Here is a 22,786-nt window from a genome sequence, read left to right as displayed (position 1 = left end):
GAGATACCAAACTCATTTCCATTGATCAGTACAATATGTTTGTACCAACCAGATCTAAAAACTGTATAAAGGAGTGCCATGCTGTAAAGACCTTATTATAGTTGTAAACACAAGTGCAGCTGTTACAAATCTAGCAAAACCTCAGATTAAACAATTTAAAATTTACTGAAGATGACATTCCAGACCCATTTTTCATAATATAAACACTCTGGGACATGCCTTTGAAATGAGTGGGATTGTCATTAATATTAATGCCACTGAATTCAAGGCTGGGAAGTCATTGCTTTTTGAGCTTTATTTTCACTCCTAATTTTAGAATAAAATATGCTTTAAAAAAGCCTGAAGTATGGCATGTTTATTCATAGCCTGAAAAAAATTTGATCCTGTTGCTTTTGAATTGTAGGAATGCAAAAATATGGTATTAGTATTTTATTCATTCTTTATGGTCTTTTGACGTAAATGAGTTTGTTAGAATTAAATTTAGCAAAAATTAGTTGTTAATGTAATCCAATTGCATTGGTCAATTAAAAAAATAAAAAGACACTAAAAATAGTTGATATTTTAAGATTGTATTAATTTGATATTTTAGCTGTATTTAAGGAAATAATTTTATTTTAAATGATTCTGAGCACATTTTTTGTGGTCGTCTTTCAGCTAGATGAGGGTGGGACAAACTTTCAAAATCTGCACCTTTCTAATTTGTTTTTCTCCTCATTTTCTACTTGGTGGGATGACTGGTGAGGTGTCAGTTTGACAATATAGTATTTTCTAGAGGTACATTCTGTGCTCTGATTTCCTACAAAACCTTGTATTATTTTTGTCAAATTTAAGAGTATAAAGGGTCCACTAGAAGTTCTTTGAATGAACTGGGCCAAATCATTTCAGGGTGGGGGACAGGGCGGTCGTTTTGTTTTTGTTTGCTTGTTTATTGGTGACTGCATTTTAAAATTTCATTTGCCTTTCCTGAATTTCTTCACTAGACTTTTGGGGAAGCCTCTAAATTGGGTAACAGAGCAATTAAATGACTGTTGATAAACTGTCCTTAGTCCTTGATTAAAAAGAGGCAACATTTATCAAAAGATAGTTGAATTTCTCTTATTTACATTTGTTCTTTAATTTTTATTAAATATTTTTCTGATCAGGAGAAGTGAAGCCAACCATTGTCGAGTATCATGTTGCAACCTAAAGTTGGTAATTGTGGAAGCACATAACTATTATGGTAATCCCTTATTCAGAAGAACTTGGGATATTTCCATCAGCACAGAAGACGGGTATGCATTGACTACTGCTAATACTTTTTTCTCCTCTTCCTTTCTTTCCTTTTCCTTTTTTTTTTAAGTGTTCATAGAGTTTTCTTTTAATTCTTTTGGCATTTACATAAAATTTTATATTTTGAGAATGTAATCTGGGCAGGTATAAATAAATATCCCCTTCCTTTCGTGATTCAAAATGTATTTGCAACCATCCTAGGCGTTTCCTTCATTGCCATCTATTCTATTCTACCTCTGATTTTCTATCTTCTGTTTACTATATTCTCTTTCTTGGTTTACTCCCTGCTTTTGGTGGAGCACATCCTCTAGTATCTTTTTCAAATGGTGTATGGAGGTAAATTATTTCTGGTCACACTTGTCTGAATATAGAATTCCAGGTTGGAAATAATTTTCCTTCAGGATTATGAAAGCATTGTTCAGTTTCCTTCTACCTTCCAGTGTTTTTACATTTTCATGATGATGTACAATTGTGTGCTTCTCTTTTCATCCACTGTGTTGGGCACTTGGTTAGCTCTTCCAATCTGGAAATTCTTGTATTTTAGTTCTAGGAAAATTTTTGTTGGTTATATCCTCCCCTCCATTTTCTTTGGAGCTCCTTTATTTGCAGTTTGACTTTCAGGACTGAGCCTCTGATTTTCTTATTTTTCTCCTGTTTTCCATCACATTGTCTTTTTGCTTGACTTTGGAGACATTTTTCAACTTTAAATTATTTCTTTTCTATGGTTTTTCATTTCTGCTATTGTATTTTTAATTTTAAGACCATTCTCTGAATTTTTTTTGTTAATATTCTCTCTTAGTTTCATGAATATAGTAGTATTTCCTCTCTGCTGTAAAGATATTAATGTTATGACTTTTTACAAAAGTTTCTAAAATGTCCTCCCCATCCCCTTCATCCCTCATATGACTTTCATGTTGCTTTTTATCTGTATATTTTGGTTTCTATCTTTGATGTTAGAGGTTTCCTCAGATGTCTGGTAATCAGTCCTTGTTTGTCTTCTTATATTTAGAACAGGGAACTAAAAAACTGAACAAGTGCATGGGAGACACTTAAGTGACTTTTAGATTCTCATTAAAAAGATCTGGTGGGCTGAGTGTTGGGGAACCCTCTCATGTCAGTATCTCTAGCTCTTTACTCTTCAGCTTATTGAGTTGCTTGTCATCTATAAATCAGACTATGACTGTTCTAGGGCCTGAGTGTGGTTGAAAACTCTGCGGGGTGGGGATGTTTCAGCGTTCAATATTCCAGTTTACACATTTTTGTTTAACCCCTGACACCCCTCCCCCATTCGTGGAGCTGTAGCCCTGCTCTCCATGTGTCTGTTGACTTCTGGTCCGGAGACCCTCTGCTTTATCACCTCCAAAGAATAAACCACTTCTTTTGGGTCAGGTTGGGGGTGGGGCTGCCAGGAGTTGGAATGGACACCTGGGGACCTAACTGCCTCTTAGATACACTTTAAACCAGTTGACCTAATTTTAGGTCCTCCTTCGTGTTTATTTCCAGATGTCCCAGATATCCTCATTTCCTGATCCTGTTGGGGGTCCAATGATATAAAACGGGATTTAAAATGGGCTGCTTTTAGCTTTCCCATTGTCCCTCTCGGATTCAGTTTTCTCCAGTCTATTAAATCAGTTACTACTTGTTTATCTGCTTTCTAGCTTTTGAAATTCTGTTGGTTTTCTCCTTTTCTATTCTCCTCATCTTTGTAAGTTTATGCCTTAAAAAATAAAAATTAATTTATTGTCATTTTAGTAAGGCTTCAGGAAGGAATGTCTGTGTTCAATTTGCCATCTTTATCTGGAAATTCCTCTGAAAAACAAGCCCCCTTTTTATCTTTTAATGATTTAATTTTTAAAGTTTAAACTTCATCCCTCTCTGTATTCCCCTGAAAATGGCTAGCTGGTTATTTCAAACCATTATTTTGGAAGTTCAGATTCATATCTAATAACTAATCAAGTGAGATTATCAGTAGTGATATTTCTAAATGCGTCTATGCTACCAGCATGGTATTCCATTCTGTGTACTGCACGTCTGGTAGGTGGATAATGTTATTAATTTATTGAATGAACATGTATTAGATGGCTGCTCTGTGTATAACATCGCATGTACCAAGCTCTATTCTAGTAGTGGACTACTAAATAGGAACAGTGTAGGCTGGAATACCAAAAAGACATGTTAGGAAAGGATTCAAATAGTCTTCTATAACTTTGGATTGCTGTGATATCGTAGCTATAGACAGTTCAGTTGAAATGTAAAGCAAACAAATCTAGATGCTCTTTTTGAACAAGAGTATCAAAAATCTTAACAGGTAGATCTTAACAGGTAGAAGCTAAAGCTATAGAAGTGAATGGACTGGTCCATGCAAAGTGAGATGAAAGGGGGCATTGAAGGGTGTTTGGACCTTCTAGGCAGATTGAAGGAGTGCTCTGCAGAGTTTACCCTTGCATAAAGTGCAAGTAAAATGAGGGTAAGCATGGAGAAGCTTCTGGGAACATTATTTGTACTAAAAGATTTAGGAAACAAACCTTTTTGTATTAAAAACACTGCTCCCTATCTCTTAGAGAATATTCACCCCAGTTATAGAAGTACTGACGTGTAGAGAGAGTTGACGGTCTGAGTGATAGCCTGAGTGATTGTGATCAGTGTAGATAGTAGACTGGGTAAGGCCAGGCCTGGAGGAATTATTGCTTGGAGTGGAACCTGGGAAGATTAAAATACAGAAGTACAGGGTTCTTGTATTAGGGAAGAGATGTTTGGTGATGTGAATTAAAATGGGTTTGATGTGTGTTGGGGCTCCTCTTGACCACTCCCAGGTTTGTTTTTTTACATTTTTTAAAAAAAATATGTTTTTCAAAAATATAGTTTTTAAACTTGTATTTACTTAATGTGTTTTTCCAGGACCCATTAGCTCCAAGTCAAGTAGTTGTTTCTGTCTAGTTGTGGAGGGTGCAGCTCACAGTGGCCCATGTGGGGATCGAACTGGCCATGGCAACCTTGTGGTTAAGAGCACCGTGCTCTAACCAACTGAGCTAACCGGCCGTCCCCACTCCCAGGTTTGATGATTCACTAGGGAGACACAGAATTCAGCATATAGTTGTACTAGTGGTTATGCTTTGTTACAGGGAAAGGATACAAAGCAAAATCAGTAAAAGGAAAAGGTTCATGGAATGACGCTCAGGCTCAAGCTTCTAAGAGTCCTTTCCCTGTGGAGTTACATAGGACACACTTAATTCTTCCAGCAGAACTGTGACAACATGTGTGAAATGTCATCCATCAGGGAAGCTCGTTAGAGATTCAATGCCCAACGTTTTTATTGGGGGCTGGTCATGTAGTCATCCTCTGCTTAGCAGGTACCAAAATTCCAGACCCTCAGAAGAAAAGCAGATGTTCAGCATAAATCACATTTTGTACAAACAGTTTAGGCACAGTAAGTCCCTCTTAGCAGTTAGGGAGGTGGAACTCTCCCAGTATCCAACTTCCCAGACTCTAGCCAAGGGCCAGCCTTACAAGCTGGCCTTTCTAAGGAGAGCAGTGTCAGGCTTGCTATGTTAACTCTTTTCTGCACAATCGTTTTAGGAGGTCTGAATCTATGTTAGACGGCCAAAGCTAAATTTAACCTTGGTAAATTTCAGAGGTTAAATCCTTACTCAGGTGTAAACTGGTGGTGTGATAAGAGTGGACACAAAACTAAGCCTAAGTAGAACATTATAAATTTAGGGTGAGAAATATAGTCCATGGAATACTGGAACTCATGATAAGAAAGCTAGTTAGGGAAGGGACAGTGGAGGGTTGAGTTATGGACTGAATTTTGTGTAACAATCTCCCACCCGCCCTGCAAATTCATAGGTTGAAGCCCAGTGTGGCTGTATTTGGAGATATGGCCTTTACAGGGGTGATTAGTTTAAATGAGATTGTAAAGGTGGGGGCTCTAATCTGATAGGATTGGTGGCATTATAAGCAGAGGAAGAGAGATCTTTTTCTCTCTGCATGTACACAAAGAAGAGGTCATGTGAGCACAGAGGAGGAGGTAGCCATCTATAAGCAAGGAAGAGGATCCTCTCCAGGAACCGAATAGTCCAGAACCTTGATCGTGGGCTTTCCAGCTTCTAAAACTGTGAGAAAATAAATTTGTGGTGTAAGCCACCCCAGTGTATGACTTTTTGTTATGGCAGCCTGAGCAGACTAAGACAGGTTGAGATCAGACTAGGACCTCAGCTTTATTAAGGTGAACTCTTTGTGGAGCAAGAGACTACTAACACGGTGCTGTGTTTTTGTTTTTGTTGTTTTCTTGGTATTTTGATTGTTTCTCTTTTTGTCTGCTTTTTAAATTTAGCTAACTCACCCACATACTACCCTTTTCTAGTTAGCACAAGTTTTTAGATCTGTGCCCTCCAATACCATAGTCAATAGCCATATTTTATGCAAATTTAAATTAATTAAAACTAAATAAAATAAAAAATTCAGTCCCTCAGTTGCACTAGCCAAATTTCATTGTTCATTAGCCATACATGGCTAGTAGCTATGATACTGGATGGCATATATACAAGGTGTGATAAAAAGATGTGGTGAATGTTTAAATAAAAAATGTATTGTAGTAAAAGACACATTGCCATTAATCTCCCTCAAAATACTCCCCCTCACTTTGAACACTTATCCCATCATTCTTGCCACTTTCTGAAGCAGTTCTGAAAGTCCTCTTTTGTGAGTGTCTTTAGTTGCGCTGTCGTAGCTGCCTCAATGTCCTGAATCATTTTGACTTTGGGGAAAAGCCAGAGGTTACATGGTGCCAGATCCAGTGCATAAGGTGGATGAGGACATACCGTGATGTTTTTATTTGACAGAAACTGCCGTACCAGAAACAATGTGTGACACGGAGCGTTGTCATGATGGAGGATGATTTATGGCACACTTTAAAACATACCTTCTCTCAAAAATAAACATGGGGGATTACATTGAACTAAAAAGTTTTTTCACAGCAAAGAAAACCATCAGTAAAACAAAAAGGAATCCTACTGAATGGGAGAAGATATTTGTCAATGGTACATCTGTTAAGGGGTTAATATCCAAAATTTATAAAAAACTCATTGACCTGAACAACAAAAAAATAAACATGGGCAGAGGTCATGAAGAGACATTTCTCTAAAGAGGACATACAGATGGCAAACAGACATATGAAAAAATGCTCAACTTCACTAATCATTAGAGAAATGCAAATAAAAACCACAATGAGATACCACCTCACTCTGGTCAGAATGGTTATCACCAATAAATCAACAAACAAGTGCTGGCGAGGATGTAGAGAAAAGGGATCTCTCATGTACTGCTGGTGGGATTGCAGATTGGTGCAGCCACTATGGAAATCAGTATGGAGGTATCTCAAAAAACTGGAAATGGAACTACCTTATGACCCAGCAATTCCACTGTTAGATATCTACCCAGAGAAATCCAAAACACTAATTCAAAAAAATTTATGCACCCCTATGTTTATTGCATTGCTGTTCACAGTAGCCAAGACATGGAAACAACCGAAATGCCCATTGGTTTATGATTGGATTAAGAAACGTACATTTGTACAATGGAATATTATGCAGCCATAAAGAAGAATGAGATGTTACCATTTGCAACGATATGGATGGACCTAGAGAGCATTATGCTAAGTGAAATAAGTCAGACAGAGAAAGACAAATACCATATGATCTCATATATGGAAATCTAAAGAACAGAATAAATGAACAGGCTAATCAGAAACAGTCTCAGAGATACAGAGAGAAAACTGAGGGTTGCTAGATGGGAGGGGGGTAGAGATGGGGGAGAAGGTGAGGGGATTAGAAAGCACAATTGGTAACCACAAAATTGCCACCAGCATACAAAGGACAGTTTGGGGAGTATGATCAATAATGTAGAGATTTTGCAGGGCGTCAGATGGGCACTTGTGAGGGAGACCATTTCATGGACGGTGTAGATGGTTGAGCACTGCACTGTACACCTGAAGCTGACGCTGAATAGTGATGGGTGTCGACTGTGGTTTAATATATGTGTGTGTGTGTGTGTGTGTGTGTGTGTGTGTGTATATATATATATATATATATATATATATATGTCACAGGATGTGGAGTGCAGCGCAGGGAATAGGGTCAGTGGAACTGGCGGCTATGTGTGATGTCAGGGGTGGTATATGGGGGGAGACGGGTTGTCTCTTTGTGAGGGGTGTAAATGTTTATTACATTGTTTTGTACACCTGAAACTAATAATAAAAACAAAAAATACCCCCCAAAACCACACACCTTCTCTCAACTGTAGCTCACACCTAACTGACTGCAGCAAACAAGTTGAAACTTGTCACACACTCTTACTAAGGTTCGATGTGCCACTTCCCATATTGAAGATCCCTGCCTTTTCATTGGGTGGTATTTGGCAGCAGTGTTCACCATATTTTGTGATTACACCTCGTATGTAGATAGAACAACATTGACTTTTTTTGCAGAAAGTTTTGTTTGGCAGCACTTTCCTAGATAGTTGCCTCACAACCCTCCCTATTTATTTTCTGTTTCAGTGGTTCTAAACTTTTCCGGGTTCAAAGCATACTTATGAATACTAAAATGTTTGGTGGGCATCCTTAAAGATTTTTAAAGAAGAACACTAAAAAAATGAATAACAATAACTGTTGAAACTGCTGAAGTATATACAATATGTCAAACTGAGTCTAATACAATATCAGCGATTATCATGCTGTTCATTTGGTCGTGCTTCTATAGTATGTGCCTTTAGAGGAAATGTTTTCTACTCCTACTGAACTTGCTCATATATTCGTAGGACAAAGAACTTGGGTAAGCACAGCTTTGTTCTCTGACCCCTGCTTCCCTGTTTTACTCTACTGGATGTTTGCTCTGCTCTCTCCTGGAGGTGATAGGTATAGATGCTTTAGAAGGAAGCACCAGTAACTGGGCTGCTCTACTGAGCACTGACTGGTCTGAGGAATCACAGGTCAAGGGGAGGTCAGTGAAAGTGGCAAACAATCTGGCATTATCTGCAACAGGTTGTTACCTGAGATAATAAAAAATATAACATTGGTCAGAAGGGTCATAGTTCTCCCTGGTACCTGCCTCACCAATCCATGGTGTCATAAGTGGGAGCTGTTCTCAGGAATCCTCACTTCAACCCTGTGAAGTAGGTTAATTATTCCACTCCTGAAACCAAGTGAAGGCGGCACTCAGAAATTTCGTATAATTTTCTTTGAGTCACCAAACTACTGAATAGAGATGCTGGATTCAAACCTTTCCATTGGCCTTCACAGCTTGTGTTTTTTCCACCATCATGCAGCTGGCCTTAGCCCCTTCTCCTCACTGGGTCGGAGCAGCTCTCCCAAAGCTGTGTTCTAGGTGAAAGGGATTCTTTGTAAATTCCACGCACATGTAATTCAGGGTAAACACTGGATGACCTGAAGGGGATGTTTTGTTTTAAAAGATTGTTATTTTTATTTTAATTGAAAACACAGAAAAAAATTTGAAAAAAGGAAAAATCACTCATAATACCAGCATTTGTTTTGGAATCATTAAGACTTTTCCTGTGCTTATACAGACATATTTTAACAAAAATATTATCATGCTAGTATACATATGTTTGCTGCTTCCTCATTTGATTTAAGAATTTAGGATGAATACAAGTCAGTCAGGAATAGTTTTTGTGCTGTTAACTGTTCTGTTACTTTAAAAGTGTATGGTTTTTTGTTTTTTTTTAATGGCTAATGTTATACCCACCTTAACCACTCTCCTTCATTTTAGTCTCTGGATCTATTTTTTCTTTGTATGGTGTTACTAACAAATAATTGCAAGAGAGGAACAAAGTCTTATATTTGGTTACACTCAGCACCAAATAATTCCAAATATTGCTTTTTCCTGAAGATAGAAAGAACCCACTCTGATACTGTGTTTGTTCTTCTCATCCTCCCCTGTATTGATTTCTCTTCCATTTCATTTAATTTAACCTCAATACCAGCCTTGTTTTCTGCAGACCTTGGCCAGCTGCTGTGGTATCTTTGCCACGGGCTCTCCCTCCAGCCCCCAGTTAGTGATGTGTCTCTTGGCAGGGAATGGCCATGATGGTGGTCTTCTCAGTTGACTCAGGAGCACCCCAAGTCAGCAGTAATATTTGGCATAACAAGTACCAGGGTGGGATAACCACACATCCCTGGATTGGGATTTAAAAGTTGTCAGTTGTCCTGTGAGCTGTGGTTTAGTGATCAACTTAAGCAAGAGATTGAATTTATTTCCTGCAGGCTTCTTTTTCTTGGTCATCGTCTGACATTACTGCCTTATGATTATCTGTCTTACTCCTTTTTATTATCATTGGCTAAAGTTTTCCTTTTAGTCATTTTACTTTGGTCATTTTTTTCTCCTCTTTCCTATTTCTGAATTCCCCTGACTTCTTTTTTTTTTTCCTTAATCTGAATTAGCTTTATGCTAACGAGATATTCCTTCTGCCTGCATCTAATCTAGTTTTTCATTGGAGAGGGACAGGAGGATGAGGTAAGGAAGGTGGAGGTAAATATGCCGTGTGCTGATTGTTTAATATAAAACCAGATATTGAGGAACCTAATTCCTTTTTGGTTCTTTGTGTTTGGGAAACCATAAGAATCAGCCAGACACTAATATCAAGTGGCTTTTGTGTGTAAAGCCTTACGAAAGGATAGTCTCCACTTCCCAGGAGATAGGATGCATTGTGGGAGAAAGGACCAGCCCATGTAGAAGGTGCAAGAAAAACACTCCAGCGAAGATAAAACAACATAAGAAGCTGCGATATCAAGAACATATCCATTGTGAATGGATGATGGATAAAAATGGAAGGACTTTCAGAAGATGAGTTTGGAGCATACAGAGATGTTTATGTTGGTGATAAACAGGCTACCCTGTTAGTAACTAAGGGAGAACCTATTCTGGGGCTTAGAAAACAAGGTGTTTCCAGAAGACAATTAAACATGGATAACAATTTCAGTACAGAATTAGACAGCTTTTTACTAAAATGTGGTCTGATTTGGGTATTTATTATATCTAACCTTATATCTAGCAATAAATAGTTATTAATGAAGCACTTAAAGGGATATACAGATGAAACAGATAGAATTTCCTATAATGTTTGTGGGGACAGAACCCCAAAAAGCAGTTTCCAGGCTCTCGGCCTCACATAGACAGGTGCTGGCTCAGGTAGTAAATGGCCATCAACTGTGATTGCATAGCCATCAGCTGTGGCTAGTTGGCCATCAGCTGTAACCAGCGAGCCACTGACCACTAATATAACTGCTGTGGCTAGGCTAGCAGAAAAAATGGGGGCTAGCAAGAAGATGGTGGCTGAGCCTGCAAGCGGAGCAATGAGGGTTGAGAATTATATGACTCCTGTTTCCTGTTTTTCCAACCCAGCCACCAGCGAGAATATAGTGGTATGACTCCCCCATCTATGGCTCCATGGGTGTTCCTTTTTGGCCTCACCATGTCCTGCGTTCTTATGTGGGGAGCGGGACCAGAGACCTCGCAGGCCTCCCCGCACGACAAATGGTGCAGCGAGCAGGGTCTCCCGCATGACAATGTTTTTCATCTTTGGGGAAATCCTAGTTGAAACTGGAGAAGTCTCAAGTTTAATTATTGCTCATTGCAAATTATAGGGAGTTTGATATTATCCAGTTAAAAATGCAGTAGATTTTAGGAACAAGTTATTAATTGACCTCAGTTCTGTACATTCTTGTTGCTTTGCAAGAGCACCATTAAGGTTAAAATCACGTTAAAAGTAGGGTAAATGGAGTGTGCCTGTAAGGTCAGACTAACACTGTGTTTTTTCTTGTCAGCGCTTGATAGAAAAAAACTAGGAACATGACTACAATTAGGATCTTCCTCAAAACCACATAGTGTTTTTAAAGCGTGGAACCAAAATGTGGAATCACCGTGTTTCGTAGCACTCGGAACTCCGTGTGGTGTTACCGTGTGTCTGTGCTGTCCTGATGCAGCGTGTGGATCGCATGGCGGTGCGAGAATGGTTCTTACATCTGAGCGACATACGTTGCTTGTCTGCACAGAGAGTATCAGTTCCGAATCAACCAAGTAAAAGAAAACTAGGGCAACGATGATTTTGCCAGTTTGTTTTTACTGATTTTTTATTTTGGATGATTATAGTTCTTGTAAAGGCAGCTGAGTGAACCTAGAAACTAGAGCCAAGAACGAATGGGTGGGTAGTCCGCCTGTTCTCTACCACAGGGTCTGCTCACTTCTCCCGGGAGAACCAGTGCGAGTTCTCCCTGGGTATAACACTTTGTTCCCTTAACGTAACTGTTGTCATGATTAACTTCCCTCCCCTCCTCGTTTCTTCAATTAAACGTCCACAGGTCAATTAAAACGCTGTTGTCCTTGGCTCAGTCCTTCCTGTTTTCTCATCCTCCCTGGATTATCTCATTGCCAGGTTTTAATTGCCTTCTGTGTATTGATGGAGCTCAGCTTTATGTCTTTAGCTCAGATCTGTCTCTTAGCCTTCGTACGTATATAGCCCATTACTTATTGGACATTTTCACTGGGATGCCCATATATTGTGAATGGATGATAGATAAAAATGGAAAGACTTTAAGACAGAGATGAGTTTTGAGTATATAGACATGTTTATGTTGGTGATAAACAGAGCTATACTGTTATACTCAACATATTTCTAACCTTACTCCTTTGTTTCCTCTTTTAGTCCATGGTGGTACCATTTACCTAGTTCCCTAATCAGCCACCTGCGCACCATCCTAATTCCTCCGTATTCCTTTTTTGGCACATTCAGTCACACTAAATATTGTGTACTCTTGTCTCTTAAGTATCTGTCATATCGAGGCACTTTTCTCTATTCCTTCATGCTGCTAGATTAGGCCTCGGTTACTAGAAGATGTCTTCCATGTTATCGTATGGTCTTCCTGTCTTCCCTTCCAGTCCATTATCTACGCTGTTTCTGTGTGGTCTTTCTAAAATACAAATCTGATTATATCACTCTTGCGATAAAAATTCTCCAATGGTTTCCCATTGCTCTTAGAATAAAGTCCGTTCCTTACTGCAACTCATAAGGTCCTTTCAAATCTATCTACTGTGTGGGGACAGAGCCCCAGAAAGCAGTTTCCAGGCTCTTGGCCTCACATAGAAAGGTGCTGGCTCAGGTAGTAAATGGACATCAACTGTGATTGCATGGCCATCAGCTGTGGCTAGTTGGCCGTCAGCTGTAACCAGTGAGCCATTGGCCACTAATACAACTGCTGTGGCTACGCTAGAGAAGGAGAAGAGAGAAAGAATGGGGGCTAGCAAGAAGATGGTGGCTGGGCTGGCAAGAGTGGATTGCAGAGAGGAGGATGCCGCCAGTGAAAATATAGTGGTATGGCTCCCCTACCTATGGCTCCGTGGGTGTTCCTTTTTGGCCTCACCATGTCCTGCGTTCTTATGTGGGGAGCGGGAGCAGAGACCCCGCAGGCCGCCCTGCATGACATACTGCTTGCCTTGGTCACGTTTACTTTTACAGCCTGAAGTGTTCGCCTAACGCTTATCATTTATGACACTTTCTTTTTTTATGAGAAACAAGAAATTTTATCATGGTCTCTTGTCCATTAGAAAACCCTGCCAGGTCTGTGTGCCCCTCTTCCTACAGATACATATTGCAGAAGGTAGTGTAATAGTTGGCAAATTCTTTCATAATCTAGAAGTTATATTTGATGTGTTTTTCTTCTTTTTGGTGAAAAGAAAAGGTTTATTCAAAATGCCAGCATTCTGGGACAATGGCAGACTCATGTCCAAAGGCCATCTCCCTGTTCCTAGAATGGGCAGAAGGTTTTACAGATACACAAGAAGAACAAAGGAGTTGGCCAGACAGGTCCAGGTCTGACATTGCTTCCGGGGTCTGATCTGTTTTAAAATAATGTTGTCTCCAGACTCCAGACCCTGACTTGGCCATCGCAGCCTGGGGCTTTCTGGGTCACCGGTAAAAACTGCAAGGGAGTTGCCAATTGGATTCCGGTGCGCGGGCGTTTGAGGATTAAGAAATTTCTTTTTTCAGGTTAGGATTCTGTTGATTAAATGGATTAACGAGGTACCAGGATGACAATTAAGTTGACGAACTTTCCACCATGCACTTATGTTACGGGAGTCTCGGCTCTTCTTGCCTACGCAGTGAAGAATTAAAGGCCAGCAAGCTGATTAGTATGCAAGCAGGGTTTATTAGTGATATGTTCTCGGGGAAGAGAACAGGCATAGCTGAGGTGGGAGAGAGAGAGTGAGACAGAAAGATCGGCCTGGAGTGGGGGGGGAGAGAGAGAGAAAGCTTGCCAATGGGCGAGAGAGCTGGCTGAAAAAAACAAGGTGGGGGTGTCTGTTTGATGTTTTAATTGCAAACTGTAGAGAGCCTATGTCATTCAAGGTCTCTGGTCCCACCCTCGCACAAGAAAGCAGGACATAGTGAGGCCAAAAAGGAACACCAACAGAGCCATAGATAAGGGAGTTGTGGGGACAGCCAGGAGTGCAGTTTCCAGGCCCTCACATGGAAAGGTGCTGGCTCACGTAGTAAATGGCCATCAACTGTGATTGGAGGGCCATCAGCTGTGGCTAGTTGGCCGTCAGCTGTAACCCTTGAGCCATTGGCCACTAATATAACTGCCGCGGCTGCGTTGGGGAGTGGAGTCGAGGAGAGTCGTCAGTTGGTTGGCAGAGAAGCTGACAGAAGGTCGCATGTCTTGTGAATCCAGCCTCCAGTGAGACTATAGCGGTATGACTCCCCAACCTATGGCTCCGTGGGTGTTCCTTTTTGGCCTCACCATATCCTGCGTTCTTATGTGGGGAGCGGGAGCAGAGACCCCGCAGGCCGCCCCGCGTGACAGGAGTCATACCACTATATTCTCACTGGCGACTGGGTTGGAGACACAGGAAGCAGGAGCCACATGGTCCACAATCCGCAGTCCACTTCTCTGTCAACCAACCCACCTGTCGGGGTGGCCTGCGGGGTCTCTGCTCCCGCTCCCCACATAAGAACGCAGGATATGGTGAGGCCAAAAAGGAACACCCACGGAATCATAGGGGAGTCATACCACTATAGTCTCACTGGCGGCTGGGTTGGAGACACAGGAGGCAGGAGCCACACTATCCGCAACCCGCCGTCCACTTGTCTCTGCCAAACAATCTCACTTGCTATCAATCCATTTCTCTGCAATCTGCAATCCACACTCCACCGCTTGCTACCTCAGCCACCATCTTCTTGCTAGCCCCCATTTTTGTGCTAGCCAATGGCTCAAGGGTTACAGCTGACGGCCAACTAGCCACAGCTGATGACCCTCCAATCACAGTTGATGGCCATTTACTACGTGAGCCAGCACCTTTCCATGTGAGGGTGAGAGCCTGGAAACTGCACTCCTGGCTCTGTCCCCACAACTCCCCTACTTACTAGCTGCAATCTGCCCTGCTAACTGCAATCCGCGCTTCTCTGCCAACCAACAAACCCCCCAGGGTAGCTACGGCAGTTATATTAGTGGCTAATGGCTATCTGGTAACAGCTGATGGCCGCTCAGCCATAGCGGATGGCCATCTAATAACTAAGCCAGCACCTTTCCACGTGAGGCTGAGAGCCTGGAAACTGCTCTCTGGGACTCTGTCCCCACAGCCTATCTACTGAGCCTGACTCAAGTAAAGTGATGGAGATGATTAGATGTTAGCACAGCCTGTCGTTTTCTCCAGAAGAGGTAGTAAAGAACCTAAAATGTGCTCCATTTGAAGCAGTTACCCAAACATGCCAACAGGGGTTTGCTGTAGGGTGTGGACGTTACGTCTCCCTAAGAGAGTGGGATTCCTGAAAGTCTTGGGAAGAAAGTAATGAAGGAAGGAACAAAGGAAGGAGTGTCACTAGTGGAGGGATAAAATGGTGAGGTCAAACTATAAAAGCACGAGTAGGGTAATTCTTTGACTGGTCTCTACCTCTAGGTGCCCGAAAATGTTTTCTTCATTATTAAAAAGAAGTCAATGAGGGCCACACCTAGAGAAGGGAGTAATCCCTGATTTTGGCAAGATTCTAAAACAGTTGCTTTATGTTTTGTTAGTCTATGCTTTGACTACTGACAGGTCCTCTTGGCTCAGCCTTTCACACCCGCTGTTCCCTCTACCTAGAACATTCTACCTACTGTTCACTTGAGGAATCCCCACGTATCGTTCCGGTCTCTGTCTCTGGAAACCTTCCTTGGCACGGCAGGGTTTGTTCTGCTGAGTCTCCTGAATGACAGGAACTTCTCATACTGTAGTTTTCCTTTATGTTTTAAGTTCAGTGACGGTGGCTAATGTTGCCATTTGAAATGAAAGGGATTTTAGGAGTTTTTTTCAAGAGGATTAACGAGAGTCACAAGATATTTCTCTACTCCTGAAACCACTAAAGCCACGAGTTGTCTTTGAACCTAATTACAATTTTGAAATATTTCAGACAGAACATACTGTAAGGTATTCTGTGAACGAGATTGCTGCTCCAGGTCCGTTGTGAGTGTCTTGCATGTGAATGCCAGTGTTCACGTTTGGTATTCTTTATATTGGTATGTGAGCACACCTGGAAAGCCAACCCATATATGACCTGTGTTGGTTTGGCCAGCTCCATATACCCTAACTGCGTCGTCTTTGCTTTCTGTCTCAACGCCCAAATTTCTGCCTAAATGGTCTCCTTGCCCCCTTAAGCACTCAGCCTCTGCCTTCCCACCTTTTTGAATGGATGTTTCCTTTTACTAAATAAAAGGTATTGTCTGGGACTGTTGTTCCCAGAGACTTTTATATCTGTGCTCAGAGGAGTTTAATATGTTTGAAATATTATAATCCACTGAAGACATATGTCGTGCGGGAGACCCTGCTCGCTGCGCCATTTGTCGTGCGCCGAGGCCTGCTGGCCGCGCCATTTTTCAGGCAGGGCGGCCTGCGGGGTCTCTGCTCCCGCTCCCCACACAAGAACGCAGGAAATGGTGAGGGCAAAAAGGAACACCCACGGAGCCATAGGTAGGGGTGTCATATCACTGGAGGCTGGGCCCACTGGACGCGCGACCTGCCGTCCGCCTTTCCACCAACCGACTGACCGACGACTCTCCTCCACTCTCTCGACTCTGTTCCTCTCTCCTTGGCTCTCCTCTTCTGCTCTCCTCGGCTCTGCTCGGCTCCTCGGCAATCCTCGGCAGTCCTCGGCTCTCCTCTGTAGCCGCAGCAGTTATACCAGCGGCCAATCGGCTAACCGGCCACAGCCGACGGCCAGTCAGCCACAGCCGAGCCAGCACCTTTCCACGTGAGGCCGAGAGCCTGTAAACTACTTTCTGGGGCTCTGTCCCCACAACATATAATTTTGTAATTTATACTTTACTAAAACCCTATTGGAAAATCCAAATGAATTACCTTTGGATGAGGAAGGAAATGTCTTAACAAAGATATGAATTGATAGGGTATCTAAAGTAGCAATAAAAAGGTATATTTCCTTTCAACTATGGTATCTTTTTCACTTTACCAACAATCTTCTTTGTCATTGAAAAGGTAATGGCATTTGGGGGCCTCTGTCCCTGCTATTTTCCCAGCAGTGAAGTCTCCTGATACATTAATTCAGTGTGTCTATATCATGATCCTTATGTCATTTTAAATTGCAGTGCAATATAGAGGGGATTTAATATATTATTCAGTTGACTCAGTGTTTTCAGATTTAGCATGTGCAGTTTTGACCATTGCATTGATCCAAAGTGCCCCTGATATACAGTAAGTTGTAGTTTTGCTGAGACTCATGTTGGAGTAGTGGGTATTGCGAGGCAGGTGTGAGGGCATGAGGCCCTGACCGAGTGAGTTCAACTCACCCCACGGCAGCTTCGCGGTTTACCCATCACCAGAGCTTACTCAGTACTTCTCCTGAAGTAATAAAACATTTTCTAACGGTTTCATAAAAAAAGGCAACTGAGTCCTGTTGTTGAAAGAGAAGAGAAAATGTTAAGGTCTAAGAAATGTTGTTTCTTGGTGTGAACAGTAAAGTTTTGGATAAATTAAAGACTTGAAGTCTAGTTAAATTGTAGTTGTAAACTAAAATGTGAATGAGTGCATGATGGCCATCAAGTTGGTGAACATGTTTCAGAGTACCAACCTCAAGTATTGAACGCGCTAATTAATTTCTAAAATAATCCTTAGTATGTGTAGTTTGACTCCACACTTTTATTTTTTTTATTATTATTTTTTTAATTTTATTTTATTAAATTTATTGGGGTGACAATTGTTAGTAAAATTACATAGATTTCAGGTGTACAATTCTGTATTACATTATCTATAAATCCCATTGTGTGTTAATCACCCAGAGTCAGTTCTCCTTCCATCACCATATATTCGATCCCCCTTACCCTCATCTCCCACCCCCCACCCCCCACCCCCTTACCCTCTGGCAACCACTAAACTATTGTCTGTGTCTATGAGTTTCTGTTTCTCATTTGTTTGTCTTGTTCTTTTGTTGTTTTTGGTTTATATACCACATATCAGTGAAATCACATGGTTCTCTGCTTTTTCTGTCTGACTTATTTTGCTCAGCATTACTCTCTCAAGATCCATCCATGTTGTCACAAATGTTCCTATATCATCTTTTCTTACCGCCGAATAGTATTCCATTGTGTATATATACCACAACTTCTTTATCCATTCATCTATCGAAGGACATTTTGGTTGTTTCCATGTCTTGGCCACAGTAAACAAAGCTGCAATGAACATTGGAGCACACGTGTCTTTATCTCTAAATGTTTTCAGATTTTTTGGGTAGATACCCAGGAGAGGGATTGCTGGGTCATATGGCAATTCTATTCGTAATTCTTTGAGGAACCTCCACACTGTCTTCCATAACGGCTGCACCAGTCTGCATTCCCACCAACAGTGTATGAGGGTTCCTTTTTCTCCACAGCCTCTCCAACATTTGTTACTATTTGTCTTGTTGATGATAGCCATTCTGACTGGGGTGAGGTGATATCTCATTGTGGTTTTGATTTGCATTTCTCTGATGATTAGTGATGTTGAGCATTTTTTCATATGTCTATTTGCCATTTGTATGTCCTCTTTGGAGAAATGTCTCTTCAAGTCCTCTGCCCATTTTTCAATTGGGTTGTTTGTTTTTTTGTTGTTGAGTTGCATGAGTTCCTTGTATATTCTGGATACTAGCCCCTTATCGGAGGCACTGTTTGCAAAAATCTTCTCCCATTCAGTTGGTGGCCTCTTTATTTTGTCAATGGTTTCTTTTGCTGTGCAGAAGCTTTTAAGTTTCATATAGTCCCATTCGTTTATTTTAGCTTTTACTTCCATTGCCTTTGGAGTCAAGTTCATAAAATGCTCTTTGAACCCAAGGTCCATAAGTTTAGTACCTATGTTTTCTTCTATGCAGTTTATTGTGTCAGGTCTTATGCTTAAGTCTTTGATCCATTTTGAATTAACTTTGGTACATGGTGACAAATAGCAGTCCAGTTTCATTCTTTTGCACATGGCTATCCAATTCTCCCAGCACCATTTATTGAAGAGGCTGTCTTTGCTCCATTGTATGTTTTTAGCTTCTTTGTCAAAAATTATCTGTCCATATTTATGTGGTTTTATTTCTGGGTTCTCAATTCTATTCCATTGGTCTATGTGTCTGTTTTTCTGCCACTACCATGCTGTTTTGATTATTGTAGCCCTGTAGTACAAGCCAAAGTCAGGAAGTGTGATACCTCCATTAGTGTTCTTTTTTCTTAAGATTGCTTTGGCTATTCGGGGTCTTTTGTGGTTCCAAACAAATCTGATGATTTTTGTGCTATTTCTTTAAAATACGCCATTGGGATTTTGATGGGGATTGCATTGAATCTGTATATTGCTTTGGGTAATATGGCCATTTTAACTATGTTGATTCTTCCAATCCATGAGCACGGAATGTCTTTCCATTTCTTTGTGTCTTCTTCAATTTCTTTCAAAAATGTCTTATAGTTTTCAGCATATAGGTCTTTCATATCCTTGGTTAAGTTTATTCCTAGGTATTTTATTCTTTTTGCTGCAATTGCAAAAGGAATTGTTTTTTATATTTCTTTTTCTGAGATTTCATTGTTAGTATATAGGAAGGCAATGGACTTTTGTGCGTTGATTTTGTAGCCAGCAACTTTACTGCATTCGTTGATTGTTTCTAATAGCTTTTTGGTGGAGTCTTTAGGGTTTTCTATATATAGCATCATGTCATCTGCAAAGAGTGAGAATTTAACTTCTTCATTCCCAATTTGGATGCCTTTTATTTCTTTCTCTTGCCTGATTGCTCTGGCAAGGACTTCCAACACTATGTTGAAAAGCAGAGGTGATAGGGGACATCCCTGTCGTGTTCCTGAACATAGAACAAAGGGCTTCAGTTTTTCTCCATTAATTATGAGATTAGCAGAGGGCTTGTCATATATGGCCTTTATTATTTTAAGGTATTTTCCTTCTATACCCATTTTATTAAGTGTTTTAATCATAAATGGATGTTGTATCTTGTCAAATGCTTTTTCTGCATCAATTGATATAATCATATGATTTTTGTCCTTTATTTTGTTTATGTGATGTATCACATTGATGGATTTTCGTATGTTGAACCATCCTTGTGCCCCGGGGATGAACCCCACTTGGTCGTGATGAATAATCTTTTTAATGCATTGTTGTATTCGATTTGCTAGAATTTTATTTAGGATTTTTGCATCGGTATTCATCAGAGATATTGGTCTGTAGTTTTGTTTTTTTGTGCTGTCCTTACCAGGTTTTGGTATCAGGGTAATGTTGGCCTCATAAAATGAGTTAGGGAGTACTGTCTCTTCTTCAATTTTTTGGAAGAGTTTGTGCAGATTGTGTATTAGATCCTCTTTGAAGGTTTGGTAGAATTCACTAGTGAAGCCATCTGGTCCCGGACTTTTGCTTTTGGGAAGGTTTTGGATGACTGATTCAATTTAGTTACTGGTGATCGGTCTGTTTAGATTTTCCAGTTCTTCATGGTTCAGCCTTGGAAGGCTATATGTTTCTAAGAACTTGTCCATTTCTTCTAGGTTGTTGAATTTGGTGGCATATAGTCCTTCATAGTATTCTTGGATGATCCTTTGTATTTCTGTGGTGTCCGTGATAACTTCCCCTTTTACGTTTCTGATTTTGTTAATCAGTGTCTTTTTATCTTAGTAAGTCTAGCCAAGGGTTTGTCAATTTTGTTAATCTTTTCAAAGAACCAGCTCTTTGTCACATTAATTTTTTCTATTGTCTTTTTGTTCTCTATTTCATTTAGTTCTGCTCTAATTTTTGTTATTTCCTTTCTTCTGCTGACCTTGGGTTTTACTTGTTCTTCTTTTTCTAGTTCTTTAAGGTGTAACATGAGGTTATTTATTTGGGAATTTTCTTGTTTCTTGAGATAGGCCTGTAATGAGATAAATTTCCCTCTTGAAACTGCTTTCGCTGCATCCCAAAAATTTTGGTAGGATGTATTTTCATTGTCATTTGTTTCTATGTATCTTTTGATCTCTCCTCTAATTTCTTCTTTGACCCAGTCCTTCTTTAAAAGTATGTTGTTTAATCTCCATGTATTTGTGTTTTTTCCCTGCTTTCTTTTTACAGTCAATATCCAATTTCAAAGCCTTGTGATCAGAGAATATGCATGGTATGATTTCAGTCTTCTTAAATTTGTTGAGACTGATTTTATGTCCCAATATATGGTCTATCCTTGAGAATGTTCCATGTACACTAGAAAAGAATGTATAGTCTGATGTTTTAGGATGAAGCGCTCTATAAATGTCAATTATGTCCATTTCATCTAATGTGTCATTTAGGGCTACAATTTCGTTATTTATTTTCTGTTTGGATGATCTATCCATAGCTGTCAATGATGTATTTAAGTCCCCTAGTATAATTGTGTTTTGGTCAATTTCTCCCTTTAGTTCTGTTAGTAGTTGCTTGGTGTATTTCGGTGCTCCCTGATTGGGGGCATAAATATTGATGACTGTTATGTCTTCTTGTTGTACAGTCCCCTTCACCATTATGAAATGTCCATCTTTGTCTCTTGTTATCTTTTTCACCTTGAAGTCTGTTTCATCTGATATCATTATGGCTACACCTGATTTTCTCTGGGTACCATTTGCTTGGAGTGTCAATTTCCACCCTTTCACTTTGAGTCTATGCTTGTCCTTGTAGCTGAGATGTGTCTCTTGGAGACAGCATATGGTTGGGTTTAGTTTTTGATCCAATCTGCTACTCTGTGCCTTTTTATTGGTGAGTTCAGTCCATTTACATTTAGGGTGATTATTGATATGTGAGGATTTCCTGTCATTCTATCTTTAGTTTTCTGGTAAGGCTGTGTCTCCATTGTTTCTTTGCCTTTTGTTGTTGTCTATTATTTCTGTGTGGTGGTATTCTATGATGTTTCCCTCTGTTTCTTCTTTTATTTCAGTATATATTTCAGTTCTGGATTTTTTTGAGTGGTTACCCTTAAGTTTATGTAAAAGAAAGTTTGATATTTAGAGTATTCCATTTTCTTCAGCACGCTTACTTTCTCCATTCCCATATTCGGTTCAGGCCTTTACTCTCCCCTTTTTGAGTTTTGGTTGCCACAAATTGTCCCTGATGATGGTGGTCGAATAGCCTCCTTTAGTATTTCTTGTAGTGCAGGTCGTGTATTAGAAAATTCCCTCAGCTTCTGTATGTCTGGAAAGGTCTTTATTCCTCCTTCATATTTAAAGGATATCTTTGCTGGATATATTATTCTTGGCTCATGATTTCTCTCTTTCAATAGTTTGAATATTTGGTTCCACTCCTCCTGGCTTGTAGAGTTTCTGCTGAAAAATCTGATGATAATCTAATGGGCTTTCCTTTGTAAGTTACCGTCTTCTTTTCCCTGGCTGCCTTGAGGATTCTTTCTTTGTCGTTGATTTTAGACAGCTTCAATACAATGTGCCTTGGAGAAGGCCTGTTGGGATTGAGGTAACTAGGTGTTCTATTTGCTTCTTGGATTCGAGGGTCCAGTTCTGTCCACAAATTTGGGAAGTTCTCATCGACAATTTGTTTGAATATATTCTCTGTTCCTTCTCTCTTTCTTCTCCTTCTGGTATGCCCATTATTCTTATATTGCTCTTTCTGATGGAGTCAGAAAGTTCTTGTAGAGTTCTTTCATTTCTTTTAAGTCTCAAGTCTCTTTCTTCTTCTATCTGTGTCATTTCCAGGTTTCTATCTTCGATGTCACTGATTCTTTCCTCCATCTGGTCAACTCTACTACCTAAGCTGGTTATTTCATTCTTAATTTCTTCTATTGAGTTCTTAATCTCCAGAAATTCTATTTGGTTCTTTTTTAAAATTTCAATCTCTTTCGTAAAATGCTCATGCTGTTCTTTGATTGAGTTTCTGAGTTCATTTAACTGCCTAGCTGTGTTTTCTTGTATCTCGTTGAGTTTTTTCAGAACTGCAATCTTGAATTTTCTGTCATTTAAGTCACATATTTCTGTATCTTTAAGTGCCTTCTCTGGAGATTTTTCACTTTCTTT

At 40.1% G+C, this 22,786-nt stretch overlaps 1 protein-coding gene across 8 annotated transcripts in view; it reads left to right on the top strand.

Annotated features, from left to right (window-relative positions):
- FANCC (FA complementation group C) overlaps window positions 1–22,786 on the top strand; it is a 261,715-nt gene that overhangs the window by 14,808 nt on the left and 224,121 nt on the right. For 4 of the 8 annotated variants that reach the window (XM_074330246.1, XM_074330247.1, XM_074330245.1 and 1 more), the window contains exon 1: window positions 1,142–1,271. The exons of the other annotated variants lie outside the window; for them this stretch is intronic. In XM_074330246.1, the coding sequence (XP_074186347.1) occupies window positions 1,217–1,271 (55 nt within the window). In that variant the 5' untranslated portion in view covers window positions 1,142–1,216. Of the gene's footprint in view, window positions 1–1,141; window positions 1,272–22,786 lie in introns of those variants that run through there. 8 annotated transcript variants of the gene reach the window in all.

This window comes from Rhinolophus sinicus, linkage group LG04 (genome assembly GCF_036562045.2).
Source record: "Rhinolophus sinicus isolate RSC01 linkage group LG04, ASM3656204v1, whole genome shotgun sequence".
Lineage (NCBI taxonomy): Eukaryota > Metazoa > Chordata > Mammalia > Chiroptera > Rhinolophidae > Rhinolophus > Rhinolophus sinicus.
This window is presented reverse-complemented; position numbering and strand designations above follow the sequence as displayed.